This window comes from Monodon monoceros, unplaced genomic scaffold (genome assembly GCF_005190385.1).
Source record: "Monodon monoceros isolate NGI ecotype Baffin Bay Population unplaced genomic scaffold, NGI_Narwhal_1 Super_Scaffold_22, whole genome shotgun sequence".
NCBI classification, from domain to species: Eukaryota; Metazoa; Chordata; class Mammalia; order Artiodactyla; family Monodontidae; genus Monodon; species Monodon monoceros.
In genome coordinates this window covers 85515707-85530267 of record NW_021703779.1, presented here as the reverse complement: position 1 = coordinate 85530267, position 14561 = coordinate 85515707, and the positions used below count along the sequence as shown (strand labels likewise).

Here is a 14561-nt window from a genome sequence, read left to right as displayed (position 1 = left end):
TTTTTCCAGTTTTCAAAAGGAAGATTTATTTAACAAGTTTCACTTAGTACAATACATCTAATGGAAATCACAATACAAGGAAAGATTTAAACCAAAGCCTCAGAATTTCATACAAACGACATGACCAAACTCCTAAGTATTGGTATTACATCTCAAAATTGTCCCAGAGCGTTTTTTTTTTAAAAAAAAGTAAAAGTGTACACTCACGTGCCTTATAGGATATTAAACCGAAAAGCTAGAATTAACAAACATGCCAAATGTTTTCACTTTAAATCGTAGACACAGCTCCTATATTTGAGTTTTACAGAAAAGCATGTTTCTCAACATGCATCCAAAGTTTTCAATGTATTGTGGTATAAGAGCAACATTTAACATAAGTGAAATTGCTTTAACCTAAATACGCTTACTGCTTAGGTACACTCCTACAACATAACTAACTTGAGGAAAGCTGAAAGTTGTTTTAACAGTTATGGTCAATACTGAACTTTGTTATTACATCCTAGGTGAATGTTTCAGTGTTCAAAATTACTGAGCTTGAAGTTTTAAAACAATCTTGACTTCCACTTTACAGTAAGCATGAATCACAAGCCTGTAATGCGAAACCGTTAAACTTAATTTTTGTTTGTTTTCTTAAAAAAAAAGGAGAAAGCAAAAGGAAGAAAGAAAGGAAGAAAGGAAGGAAGGAAGGAAGGAAGAAAGAAAGAAAGAAAAGAAAGAAAGAGGGAGGGAGAGAGGAAAAAGAAAAGGAAGCTAGCTGACCAAGAGTGATCAGAATCAACGATATTTCCCATCTACCAATCATACTGGATATGCCTGACATCATTCCTATTCTAGTCAACTCCCATAAATGCACGGCTGTTATTTGTTGCTGTTGTTTAGTACTCCTTCTCTAAGCGAGGTTTGATTGATAGTCACTGGAGTTTTCCTGCAGAACTTGGTCATATCCACTCATACTGCTCTGACCACCATAACCACCTCCGTAACCACCACTCAGCTGCTGGCTAGCAGGACCTCCGTAACTAGACTGGTTGGATATGCCCATCCCTCCCATCATTTGGCTACCATAAGCACCACCGCTTGCCCCTGCTGTAGAATTCAAAAAGAGCTCTACGTAGCTGTGATCATAAGCACCCCCACTTGTGCCTGCGGTAGAATTCAAGAAGAGCTCCACGTATCTGTGTTGCATGTTAGCTTTGTCTTTTGCCATAGCTGCCACAGCATCTTCATGAGTAGCAAATTCAACATCTGCCTCACCAGTAACTCTGCCATCGGGTCCAATTTCAATGTGTACTCTCATGGGGTTAAGAGGTGAGAAAAAATTGTAAATATCATTCTCAGTGGCTCTGTAAGGTAATCCCCTCATGTGTACACAGTGCCCTGTGGTGCTCTGAAAACTGGACCCACCATCTCCATATCTATGATCAGACATTCCTGAAAAACAGTAATTGAGGTCTCTTCCAAATCTATCAGACCCAAAGCCATACCCATCATTATAGCCACCATAGTCATCATAGCCTCCATACCCTCCACCATAGGCACCCCGCCTCATCCTTTCAAACCCAGCCCCTCTGCCAATGCTATTATACCCCCTGCCAGCCCCTGGCCTATCATAGGGACCCGGCCGCTGCATAGCCATGAGCTTTCGAGGGGGATCGTAGTGGGTTCGCACTTCAGCTCGGCTACTCTTGAAGATTTCAATGTACCTGTGCCCTATTCTTTCCTTGTGTTTCTTTAAGGCCTTTTCAGCTATCTCCTGTGAAGCAAATTGCACAAAGGCCTCCCCTGTGCTCCGCCCCTGAAAGTCCACCGGCAGTGTCATCCCATTTGGCACAATTTCCAACCCAGAAAAGAACTGAACAATCTCTTCCTTGCTACAGCCAAATGGGAGTCCTCTAAGCCGGACGAAGCCATCATTGGCAGTATCAGGACTATTTGGACCTGTATGCTTCAACACCCAATCCATTTCAACACTGTTGGACTTGAACACTTCAACGTATCTGTGTCCCATGGTTTCTCTGTCCTTCTTCAGAGCCAGTTTCACTTCATCTTCGGACTCAAGTTCGACAAACGCTTCACCACTTGGTCTGCCTTCTCTGGTGTAGATGAAACGAATACCTGATGTGCCATTTTGGATTTTGCAATCGGAGAAGAAGCGCATCACTTCATCAGCTGAGCAGGACCAGGGCAGGCCCCTGACCTTCACCACGAACCCCTCCCTGCCTTCTGTGCTCAGCATCATGGTGACTGTTGGGCTCTTGCTGGCAGGCTCGGTTCAGTGTAATTTCGGTGTAGCTGAAAAAAAATTAAGACTAATTGTCATGGAAAAATGTTCACAATACAGTAAGAGAAAAAACCAAACTATTAATAGAAAACTCAATTACGCTGATAGCTTTTTTGTAAGGCATTTGTATAAACAAAAAGACTTCACCAAATTTCTAAGTCATTCATTCAACAACTATTTATTTGATACTTATTATGTGCTGGATACCATTAATGGTGGCTATTTCTGGACGGTGAGATTATGGGAGCTTTCTGTTTCAGAGAATGTTTTCTTTGGCCATTTCTGTATGTTCTAAGTTTTCCACATTGATCATATATAAACACATAGTCAGAAAAGATATACAAAAGATGAAAAGATATACAAAGTGAATGGCAACAAAATCAGTGGAAGACGTCAAGAAAGATAGTTATATCTGATTACATAAAAATGAAAAACTTCGTTACATCAAAAGTAAGATTAAACATAAAAAACAATACACTTCAGAAGATACCTACAACAAATACTATCCTCATTATATAAAAAAACTCATACAAATTAATAAAATCACGGAAATATTAAGGCCAAAGAGGTAAGTGGAAAAAAGACATTATAGAGCATTCACACCTTCATTTTACATTTTTCAGTTGCCAGGTCCAGTACTCGGCTCTGGCATACAAGGCTCAATAAGCCCAGAAAGGGCTTATGGTCCTACAGAGGCACTGTACATCTTTACTAAAGACAAAAAGGGCAAATAAACATTATCCCTGCTATGACATAATTCTGTGCAGGGTGAAAGGGTGTTATAAAGCAGGGACTGGTTGGTCAATTCTATCAGTACAGAATGGTTAAATGAAAGGACTACCCGGCTCAGGGATCTACAAATTCTTAAAATTATGATGGAGCATAAAATAGAAGGAGGCAAGGCAAGAGATAAGGCTGGCTAGGTAGAGATCGATCCAGGAGTTCTTTTGAGACAGACAAAGGCTAAGGACATTTTAAGGGTTTTAAACAGGGGACTGAGGGGAGAAAAGTGAGGAGAGGGAAGTGAAGGGAGGAAAAAGAAGGAAAGTGAGGGGAGGAGAGTGAAGTAATCAGAACCTTTCAGAAAGATCACCATGGCAACAGTGTGGCAGTCACAGAGGGGATTGGGGTGACACTAGCAAGAGCAGTTAGAACTCTGTCTCTTAGAGATATGTTAAGGGATTCACCTAAGGCAACAGCAGTTTAAAAAAAGGGGGGAGGAAAGATATGATCTACACATTCAAAGCAGTGGACTCTGTGGGACTTGGTAACAGATAAAATATATCAGCAATACAGATGTGAAGATACAGGAGAAGAGTCTGGGAAATGTTCAAACCTCATCAGTCATCAGAAATACAAGTTAAAACCAGAATTAACTGCCATTTTTCACCCATCAACATAGTGAAGTTAAGCAGGGAGGATAAGTCAATACTGATATTCAGGGTTCACAAACTAATATACTCCCAGAGGAGTGAAAGTTCATATAGTATCTCTGGAAAGCAATTTGGAAATATGTATCACGCCTTTTGATACAGTAAACCCACTTCCGGTTATGTGCCCTAAGGAGAGGATCTGAAATTCAGACAAAGATTTACGGAGCTATATATTCTTTGAAAGGTATTTTACTAACAAAGATAAAATATTACACACTTTAAAAATTATAAAACTAATAACATGAGAAATTACTTATGCTATAATCTTAAGTGACCCAAGATCATAACTGTTTTATAATCTCAACTATGAAAAAGATATATGTTCACATATCCTTCGATCATGCTAGAATTCCTTCCATGAACCTGGTCAACAGAAATACTCACAAATGTTCACTGCCACACTGTTAGTAATGGCAGAAAATTAGAAACCTAATTATCCATCAATAGGGGGATGGCTGAGTGAATTATATTTTATCCTTAAAACAGAATGCTGTGCAGCTGTTTAAAAAAAAATCTGCCCTGACCTAGGAAGATTTCCAAAATATATTAAATGAAAGAACATGTAGAGTATGATCCTGCTTATTTTAAAATATAAGCAGGCACATATATATGTATGCAAATTCACAGAAGTTCTGGAAGCATTTGTTTTCTGAGAAAATGAACACTGGCGGGTAGGAAGAGTGTAGTGGAATTTCACTGTTTATCCTATATACTTCTAAATAGTTTTAATTTTTAAAAGTCACTGTAATTGGAATTAAGAAGACAATGTTACAAAAGTACATGCATGGGGAATATGTCACATGTTAATAGTGGCTACTCTAGGTGGTAGGTTTATAGCTTTCTCAACTTTCTTTTTCAATTTTTTGTGCATTCTTAATTTTCTATAGAGAGTAATCACTTTTATTTCAGCAAAAAAATAACAGAAAACAAATTTAAATGTTTACTTTTCTGGGATTTAGTATAGCAAATTTGATAAAATTTTCTAATTTTGTATGTGCATGGCTTATCTGACATGGTCTGGGAACACTGGGCCTCTTGGAAAGAAAGTACAAAGTGTACTAACTGCCCTAAAACTACACTGAGGATTCAAGTCAACATTCACTAATTGCCTATTATGTACCTAGAACACTGCACGTGCAGTGATAACAGTCTTCCTATAGACCATTTTTAGGTCTGAGTGACAGATTAACGCCCTGGTTTTTGCTTGCCTTATCTCTTGGACGACCCATCCCATTTAATGTCCCTGCAGCCCTCTAGGCCTTAACATCCCCACTGTGGTGGCAGGGAGGTTCTGCTTCATCACTGTGTCTCCTGGGAAGGCCACGAGGACTCTGTTGCCTGAAGTAGGAACCAGGATTCCATTTGTGAGTTAAGAATTTGTGCATTTATGTGTGTGTTATATACAGATGTTTTACAGACCAAAATGCTGAGTAGTTATCTCCGAGTGATGAATTACGTGTATTTTTTAAAATTTATAGCATACTATTATTTTTCCAAAGTCCAAAATTGAACACGTAGATTGTTATAAGCCGAAAAATAAACGTTATTTAAATATTTAATTCAGTAAAAAAAATTCATTGGGCGCCTCGGTCAGGCACGCAGCATTTGCCTAGATGTGCCTCCCCCTACAGACAGACAGACAGACAATCAGGCACTGGAGACTGGGTGCCTGAATGGACGGACCAGCATTCAGGCCACTGGACTCAAGATCTGTTTTTCCTAATCCAGGGACGTGGTTTTCAAATGCTTTCCAGCTTACGGTTTCTCTTAAGGGTCCTTTGAGACCCGCCCAGACAGATAGATATACAAAAAACACAGACACAGTCACGAGCGTCCACCATTTCCCCACCAGGCGCAGCAAAGGCGGCTTCCCGGCACTGAGATGGGGGGAGGGGGGTGCGGGGGAGGGGAAAGCAGGGAACGAAAAAGGCGGAGGCGGCCCGCGGACCCCGCTTTGGTCTGCATCATCACCACCCCCGGGTCCCCGTTTCCCACCCACACACCAACCTCTAACGATACCGGATAATTTTCCTCTTTCTTCCCTCAAACGGCTTATAGCGAGACGGTAGACGACGACCAGAACTACTTCTGCTCACGTAAGCGTTTGGTCACGTGAGGATCTACGTCATGTGAGATCTGGGTCACGTGAGCACCGCTCGGCCCTAACTCGGGATTATTAAAGTGCCGCACTTCCTTCTGGTACGAAAATAGGGCGGGTCGATATCCAGAAAGAGAGAGAGTGGTTGGTGGCGTCGCGTCTTCTATGACTGGTCATTGGTCCGCCTCTGGGGATAACCGTCCCAGTTGCCGGAGAAACAATCGGGTCAGGGCTTAATAACTCACCGGTGATTGGTGATGAGAACGAAAGCGGGTTCCCCGGGCCGCCTCTGCCTTTTTAGCTCTTAAGGTTAAATTTAAAAGCCCAGGTGACTCGTGGAAATCTGTGCTGCATGATGACAGCGACGGTGAAGCTGGTGAGCAGAGTCCGGCGGCTGGGCTGCGTGCTGGCCTTTTGCTTCCTGGCCCTGTTTCTCTGGGGGCTCCCTGGGGCCCGGGCCCTCGACAACGGCTTGGCGATGACCCCTACCATGGGCTGGCTGCATTGGGAGCGCTTCATGTGCAACGTGAACTGCCAAGAAGAGCCGGATTCCTGTGTCAGGTATCAGCGATATTGGGTACCCGCTTCCCTTCGCCTTTCCGTGTATTTGTCTGGCTGTGTTTGGAGGGTCTCAGCGAAAAAATTTGAGCCCGAGGGAGAGCTCCCCTGTTGCTGCTGCTTTTTTATCCCCAGCAGACTGCCCTGGATGGGGACTAGTCCTAAATTCTCTCCATGTGACCCCTCTTGGCGTGGGAGTCCGGCCAGCGGCCTCTGCTTCTCCACCTCTCTCTGCTTGATCATCCAACTAAGGACTTCCTCCATTTACCATCCAGTTCCGTTCAGACGCTTATTGAGAGCTGCTGCTCTGTCTCTGCCGGGTACTAGCAGTGAGGACAGCTGTGGTGAGTAGGAGAGACAGAGGACTAAGACGAGTGCCGTTTCTTCTCCTTTTGGGGTCACGGGTTCCTTGGCTGTAACTGGAGGGAATTTAGAGTGACCACGGAGTCTCTGAGATCTCCCCACCCCGTAGCCCTTGGGTATGGCATGTGCTTGGAAGGTTGAAGTGGAGGATCTTTATCTGTGGAAGGTTGATAAGACAGGTATTGATCCTTTCTGACCCACACATCCCTCGTCTGTAAATTGGGAAAACAACTCATCTCAGGGAACGACTCTGAGGTTAGGTAAAATAGTTCTTATCTCACACAGGTTGGCTTTCAATTAGATAACCCATTTAAAGGACAAAGTACAATGCAGTACCAAACTCCTCAATTAGGCATATAGAAGAAATGTTCTTAACCTGGAATCCATGGGAAAATTAATGCAAATCTGCAAATATGAGTATGTATGTTTTTCTGAAGAGAGGATCTTGAGCTTTGTTCACATTCTCAAAGGGATCCGTGACCTAGAAACAGTTAAGAATCACTGATAGATATTGTTTAAAACATAATAAAGACACCCTTGTTGCAAAGGCCCCTCTGTAAGCAGCGGTCATGGTAACATCCCAGTGGCCATAAGTTATTCCTATGAATGTCTTTACAGATGAAGTCAGGATGTTGGTCAAACATGACAGAATTAATTGGCTTGCTAAGTTTCAGACTAAATCCATCCATCGTGACCCTGGGGTAAATTATGGCCATCACATATTTCTTTTTTGGTCTCTTCCTTTTTTCCTAAGTGGTGGTTGTCTTATTTTTGTATCTGATTGTATAATTAATGCATGATCATGGCAAAAATTGCAGATGGTAAAGAAGAGTATAATAAAAATAAAGATTCCCCTCATTCCACCACCCAGAAATAATCATGGTTAAAATGTTAATATATGACCTTTCAATTTTTTTCTATGTAAATAAAAACAGATTTCTTTTAAAGTGATTTTCAATAAAAATGAGATCACGTTTATGTTGTGAGCAGTTAACCACAAGACTGAAGTCTACCTGCCTGGGTTCAAATTCTAGCTTATTATTACTTAGCCAGGTGATCTTGGGCAAACTAAGTACCCTTTCTAAATTAAAGAGTGAGTGCCTGGCACAGAATAAGAGCTTTAAAAGTTAAATTGACTCTTTGCATGGTTTCTTTTCTGCAATTTGTTAGTTCCCTATTTTCCATCTGGTATGTTTGGGGTTCTTTTTGTTTGTTTACGTTTTGGTTTTTCTTTGTTTTTGGTTTATCATATGTTGTAAATACAGTGGTTCTTATTTTATTTATTTATTTATTTTTAAGCCACGCTGCACGGCTTGTGGGATCTTAGTTCCCTGACCAGGAATTGAACCTGGGCCCTCAGCAGTGAAAGCGCGGAGTCCTAACCACTGGACCACCAGGGAATTCCCAATACAGTGGTTCTTGCTGTATTTTGGTTTTGATATTTATGTATCAAAGATCAGGTTTTTCCTTTATTATTTCTGGCTCCGGCATCATGCAGAGAAGGTTCTTTCCTACCTGAAGATAACATAGTCATGTATATTTTGTACTAGTATTTTTATGTGTTTTTAAAGTATTTAAATCTTTAATCCATCTGGACTTTATTCTCCTGTAAGCAGTACTACATTTAATATATACTAAATTTCATGGTATCAAATGGCTGGAAGGATCTCTTTCTGAACTTTCTCTTTGATTCCATTGATCTGTGTATTCTAATGCTAATGGTTCTACACTAGCTTCATTTACATTTTGTAGACTGTTCACTTGTTTAATCTTTGAGGTGAACTTTTTGAGTCATGTTGCGAAGTTCCTTAAAAAGTCCTTTGGGGATTTGTCCAGGGTTTTATTAAATGTCTAGAAGTGTATAGGGAGAATTACCTTTTTTTTAGTATTGAGTTTTCCTATTCAAGAGCAAAGGAATGTCTCTCCATTTATTCAAATAATTTGGGAACATCATAGTTTTATTCAGATGAGCCCTGCACATAATTTTAAAATTACCTCTAGGTATTTTAGGTTTTATCTGTTGCTTTTTTGATTTCTCTTGTGAATGGTGTCTTTTTCTCCGAATAGGTCATTGCTGATATCTAAAGAAGCTGTTGATTATGTTAACTTTGTAGTTTTACTTTAGTAAACTGTCTTCTTAATCCTAATAGCCTTTTCAATTTCATGTATTTCTCATTCCTCTTTTAATTGTTTGGCGTTCTTAGGGTAGAGGGGAGAGGAGTGAGAAGAAAAAGGGCCTAGTCCAATTTACCTTCCATTGGTTGTGATTACTACCAAATTATTACTGGGTTGAAAAATAAATTGCAAAACCCCAAGATGCTTAACAAATAGGAGTACCCAAGCATTTGTTTAATGAATTGTAATGATTCTTGGAATTTCTCTTTCAGTGAGAAGCTCTTTCTGCAGATAGCTGAGATCATGGCCTCAGATGGCTGGAAGGATGTAGGCTATGAGTACCTCTGCATTGATGACTGTTGGATGGCTCCCGAAAGAGATTCAGAAGGCAGACTTCAGGCAGACCCTAAACGCTTTCCTGGTGGGATCCGCCGCCTCGCTAATTATGTGAGTTTATAAATAATTCTTTTTCATTCAGGAGACTATAAGCACTTCTGTACCTAAGCTTGCTCAGAAACACTTAGAAAGTAAAATAGCTGCTGTTATCCAAACAATGAATTCTAAGGCTAATCAGGTGGAATTTTCATCCCATCAGCAGATCTATGTTTTGCAATAGTTCTTGAGGCCCATCTTGAATGAGTTCTCCTTTTGTGGAAACAGGTGAATTCTCTAGGAGGAAAAAGGAAGTTGGTTCTTGACATGTGTGCATGTATTTCCATATAAGCTTTGAGCAGCTATCACAGTTGTACTATAAACTAGAGTTTTAGAAGATAGAAGGGATATATTCTGGAGATTGTTAAAGAGTAATAGAGCTGGACACTAGTTAAAGGCAGTGAAGAGTGATACTGAGTACAATTCAGTACTACTGCAATGGGGGGAAGAGCCAAGCTCAGTCCCAAATACACCAAAGAGGAGTGGGGTTTTATAGCCAACGAGCAGATTGTGGGGGTCAGTGGATGGAAAATTACTAAGATGAGACATCAGGAGGAGGGGAATTCTTGCTAAAGGCAGGCTGAGGACTTGGACATCAAGGGTGGGGCATAAGGAATTTGATCAGATATCAAAAGGTGGGGAGATGACTTCACAGGATTCTTGCTAAAACTGGACGCGGAAGACCAAGGTAGAGGCCTACGTGAGAAGAGGTTTCAGAGGGGCCTGAGGTTTGGTTAAGGAGAGTCTTTGTCCAGATAAATCTATCATTGACCTGAAAAGGTAACTTTTAAGATCCCATCAGAGCCCGCACACCGCAACAAAGAGTAGCCCCTGCTCGCCACAACTAGAGAAAGCCCACGCACAGCAACAAAGACCCAACACAGCCAAAAATAAATAAATTTATAAAAAAAAAAGATCCCATCAGAGGAAGATTAGAGCAACTGAAAACTTTCCCTTCAGTTCTATGCTATAGTTACACGTATAGTTTGAACTCAGCAGAATTGGAGACTTTGCTCTTTATCTTCCAACAAACTCATCTGGATAATTTTGGGGGTTTTGGGTTGGGGGCAAAGCCCCCCAGTACCTGGTGAAGTGTACTGGTCTCTGCCTCCAGCCTGGAGTGGTTCTCTCTACTTCATGATTGCCCTTCTACTGAGGTGACTCTTTTCTCTCATTTCAGGTCCATAGCAAAGGACTGAAGCTAGGGATTTATGCAGATGTTGGAAATAAAACCTGTGCAGGCTTCCCTGGGAGTTTTGGATACTATGACATTGATGCCAAGACCTTTGCTGACTGGGGAGTAGATCTGCTAAAATTTGACGGTTGTTACTGTGACAGTATAAAACATTTGGCAGATGGTATGTTTCATTCAAAAGATTTAGCCATGAGCAAAGGGCAGAACTTTGAGGCCAAGGTAGCTGAGCATCCAAAGTACTAATCCTCACGTTGGAAATACCCAGTCACAATACTGGAAATAATTATTCTCAGTGTGCCAGAGCTCCTGCCTCTTCTCTTCTTGCAGTTTGTCCATGCATTTGTTCATTCACGCATGTAAAATCCACGTGTGCCTAACCACAGCTAATACCGTGCACTTTTAATTCAAGAGGGCTCTGAGTTAATTACAAATAGTAATTGTAACTCTCCATCCATCACTTGGAAAAGCATCCAGAATGTCAAACAGTCACAGAGAGAGGAGCATATTCATTCCTGCCTCTCCTCAATATATGCACCATCCCACACTGTCTCCTTGGAACAATCCCAGCAGCCTGTGCAGTACTACGCACAGTGTAAGCACAGAGCAGTCACCTGTCTCTGCTGCTGGTTTAAAATATAAACATGGCCCTTCCAGGCAGCCTCTTTTAAAAATATACAGCCCCAGCTGGAAATTCCCTTCTTTCCCTTATTTTACACATTGTTTTCTCATACAGGTTATAAGCACATGTCCTTGGCCCTGAACAGGACTGGCAGAAGCATTGTGTACTCCTGTGAGTGGCCCCTTTATATGTGGCCCATTTTTAAGGTGAGCTAGTGAGCACAGAATCCAATAGAGCCTTGCTGATAGATTTTCAGAACTCAAGAACAAAGGAGACGAAGGTCCCTGTCAAAGCCCAACCTTACGTAACACTCTCATCCTACCATCTCTCCCAGGATCCACCCACTTCTCACCATCCCCACTGCTATAATTGGAGACTAAGCTACCATCAGTTGGGAAGCCAGTCATCTTTGATTCTTCCTTTTGTCTCACGGTTCCCAACCTATCCACCAGCAATCCTCTTAGTACTATCTACAAACTATATCCTGAATCAGCCCACTTCATTATCATGTTAACCTATTCAGTTTCCTTCTAAGGGCTTAGCACTATATGGAATTATTTGTTGATTTGCCTATTGTCTGTCTCCTCCATTAGAATGTAAGCTCCAGGAGGGCAGGGACCTTGTCTGACTTTATCACTGTATCCCTACCATATGGTAAGTGTTGAATAATTATTTATGGAATGAACCCCTGTTGTCTCCTTCTAATCTCTGCAAAATTCTCTCACCTCTTTCTCAACATCTTAAACCTCAGATATCCCACCTGCCTATCTACAAACTTTTATTCATTCCTTCAACAAATTATATGCCTAGGATTCAAGTTGCCTTATCATATGCTTGCTAAGTCCTGTGTAATTTGCAGGTTTTACTTATTAAAATCATTTTAGTTATTTTTTTATTGAAGTATAGTTGATTTACAATATTAGGAGATCATTGTATTTATTTCTGATTATAAAAGGAATACATGTTCATTTTGGAAAAGTTTGAAAATACAGTGAAGTGTGTGACAAAAATTAAAATCTTCCATAATCCCAGTACAGTAGTCCCCCCATCCATGGTTTTGCTTTCTGCAGTTTCAGTTACCCACAGTCAGCTGCAATCTGAAAATATTAAATGGAAAATTCCACAAATAAACAATTCATAAGTTTTAAATTGCACACCATTCTGAGTAGCATGATAAAATCTCGCACCATCCCACTCCATCCCGCCTGGGACATGAATCATCCTTTTGTCCAGCGTATGCATGCTGTGTACGCTACCCACCGGTTAATACCTGTATAGGAAAAACCGTAGTATATATACAGTTTGGTACTATCCGCGGTTTCAGGCAACCACTGGGAGTCTTGGAATGTGTCTCCTGCAGATAAGGGGGGACTACTGTACCTAGTTACCGCTTGGTAAATTTCCAGCAAGAACAGTGTTAAAGCCATTTTAAGTAAGATTTTAAGTTATATAGCCTACTTCTGAAGCAAACTTCTTACAACGAAATTCCATTATAATAAGGATTTAGCCCTCCTCATGGAGACCTTTAATCTGTAAACTAAAAAGGCTACGAGAGCCTTTTTTAAACATGATTGTTTTCATATCACAAGAATATTAGTAGAAAGTAAACAGAGGAGTTATCTCTGTTTTCACAGCCCAATTACACAGAAATCCGAGAGTACTGCAATCACTGGAGAAATTTTGCTGATGTTTATGATTCTTGGCAAAGTATAAGGAGTATCTTGGACTGGACAACTTCTAACCAGGAGAGGATTGTTCCTGTCGCAGGACCAGGAGGTTGGAATGATCCAGATATGGTAAGAAACTGAGCCCTCCTGTTCAAGCCCCTGCAGTGGACCTGTTTCCTACTTGACACTCAAGATAAATCAGAAGGGAGAAGTTCCTGGGAGCAGGCTTTATGTGAGAGTACTCAGAGCAGGGTGCCCTGGAAGGTGACTTGTCTGTATGTCTAGGCAACTTTAAGAATGTTTTGTCTTATCTCACTTGAAGTCTTTTTTTAAAAATCTATTTATTATTTATTTGGTTGAGCCAGGTCTTAGTTGCAGCAGGTGTGCTCCTTAGTTGCGGCTTGCAGGCTCCTTAGTTGTGGCAGGCTGGCTCCTTAGTTGTGGCATGCAAACTCTTAGTTGTGGCATGCATATGGGATCTAGTTCCCTGAGCAGGGATCGAACCCAGGCCTCCGGCGTTGGGAGTGTGGAGTCTTAACCACTGTGCCACCAGGGAAGTCCCTCACTTGAGTTCTTCATTCTTTGTCCCAGTTGGTGATTGGCAACTTTGGCCTCAGCCGGGATCAGCAAATAACTCAGATGGCCCTCTGGGCTATCATGGCAGCTCCATTACTCATGTCCAATGACCTCCGACACATCTGCCTTGAAGCCAAAGCCCTTCTTCAGGATAAGGATGTAATTGCCATCAACCAGGACCCCTTGGGCAAGCAGGGGTACCGGCTTAGAAAGGTACAGTAAATAATGTTCTATGGGACAAACTAGGAATTGGCCAGGAACATCTTCTCCTGCCTTTTAGTTTACAATTCATCCAAATGTTTATTTGGGGTGTGTATTTTTTTTTATAAATTTAATTAATTATTTTTGGCTGCTTTGGTTCTTTGTTGCTGTGCGTGGCTTTCTCTGTTTGCGGGGAGCGGGGGTTACTCTTCGGTGCAGTGTGTGGGCTTCTCGTTTTAGTGGCTTCTCTTGTGGAACACGAGCTCTAGGCACGCGGGCTCAGTAGTTGTGGCTCACGGGCTCTAGAGCTCAGGCTCAGTAGTTGTGGCGCATGGGCTTAGTTGCTCCATGGCATGTGGGATCTTCCCGGGCCAGGGCTCGAACCCGTGTCCCCTGCATTGGCAGGCGGATTCTTAACCACTGTGCTACCAGGGAAGCCTGGGGTGTGTATTTTAAGATGGTTTAATATCCAAGTACCAAGTTTGTCTTGCACCTAAATCTGTTACATTGGAGGATCTGCACTGATCTTTTGAGAATGTATTTTTTAATCTTGATATCATAATCAGTAATGAGGCTCCCTTGTGCTAATTTTTCCTAGAAGTGCTCAATAGCTCTGATTATAAGACTTAATGCCACAACTAACAAGGCAGCTTATTGCTAGTTACCAAGCTATCACACCTATTTTCTTGACTTACTTTTCAGGAGGACAACTTTGAGGTGTGGGAACGCCCTCTCTCTAACTTAGCCTGGGCTGTGGCTATGGTAAACCTGCAGGAGATTGGTGGACCTCGTTCTTACACCATCTCTGTTACTTCCCTGGGTCAAGGACTGGCCTGTAATCCTGACTGTCTGATCACGCAGCTCCTCCCTGTGAAGAGGAAGCTTGGGTTTTATGAATGGACTTCAAGTTTAAAAACTCAAGTAAATCCCACAGGTACTGTTTTGCTTAGGCTAGAAAGAGCAAGCTAGACTGCATTAAAATGCTTCCTTTAAAATGTATTATCTTGTTGCCAAAGTGACTAC

At 41.6% G+C, this 14561-nt stretch overlaps 2 protein-coding genes and 1 non-coding gene across 5 annotated transcripts; 1 reads left to right on the top strand and 2 right to left on the bottom strand.

Annotated features, from left to right (window-relative positions):
* On the bottom strand, positions 1-5827 carry HNRNPH2 (heterogeneous nuclear ribonucleoprotein H2). 3 transcript variants are annotated; one of them, XM_029241418.1, is made up of 2 exons: positions 5722-5821; positions 1-2292 (listed from the first exon to the last, which is right to left on the bottom strand). In XM_029241418.1, exon 2 carries the CDS (start codon positions 2237-2239, stop codon positions 890-892), a length of 1350 nt encoding a protein of 449 aa, XP_029097251.1. In that variant the 5' UTR covers positions 2240-2292; positions 5722-5821; the 3' UTR covers positions 1-889. The 3 variants fall into 3 exon arrangements, with proteins under 3 accessions (XP_029097251.1, XP_029097252.1, XP_029097254.1); XM_029241419.1 differs by having other exon boundaries at positions 38-2292; positions 5734-5827; XM_029241421.1 differs by lacking the exon at positions 5722-5821 and adding an exon at positions 2489-2654 and having other exon boundaries at positions 38-2309.
* A 279-nt stretch (positions 5828-6106) lies between these two features.
* Positions 6107-14545, top strand: GLA (galactosidase alpha). Its single transcript, XM_029241415.1, has 7 exons — positions 6107-6373; positions 9121-9295; positions 10461-10638; positions 11209-11300; positions 12729-12890; positions 13353-13550; positions 14241-14545. Exons 1-7 carry the CDS (start codon positions 6165-6167, stop codon positions 14505-14507), a joined length of 1281 nt encoding a protein of 426 aa, XP_029097248.1. The 5' UTR covers positions 6107-6164; the 3' UTR covers positions 14508-14545.
* On the bottom strand, positions 8061-8133 carry TRNAE-UUC. Its single transcript has one exon. It is a non-coding gene; the product is annotated as a tRNA-Glu (tRNA).
* Positions 14546-14561: the final 16 nt, after the last annotated feature.

Coding starts and splice junctions, on each gene's coding strand:
- HNRNPH2 (XM_029241419.1), bottom strand. CDS start 2,239: ATGATGCTGAGCACAGAAGGCAGGGAGGGGTTCGTGGTGAAGGTCAGG.
- GLA (XM_029241415.1), top strand. CDS start 6,165: ATGATGACAGCGACGGTGAAGCTGGTGAGCAGAGTCCGGCGGCTGGGC. Junction 6,374..9,120: donor GAGCCGGATTCCTGTGTCAG/GTATCAGCGATA, acceptor TTTCTCTTTCAG/TGAGAAGCTCTTTCTGCAGA. Junction 10,639..11,208: donor TATAAAACATTTGGCAGATG/GTATGTTTCATT, acceptor TTTCTCATACAG/GTTATAAGCACATGTCCTTG.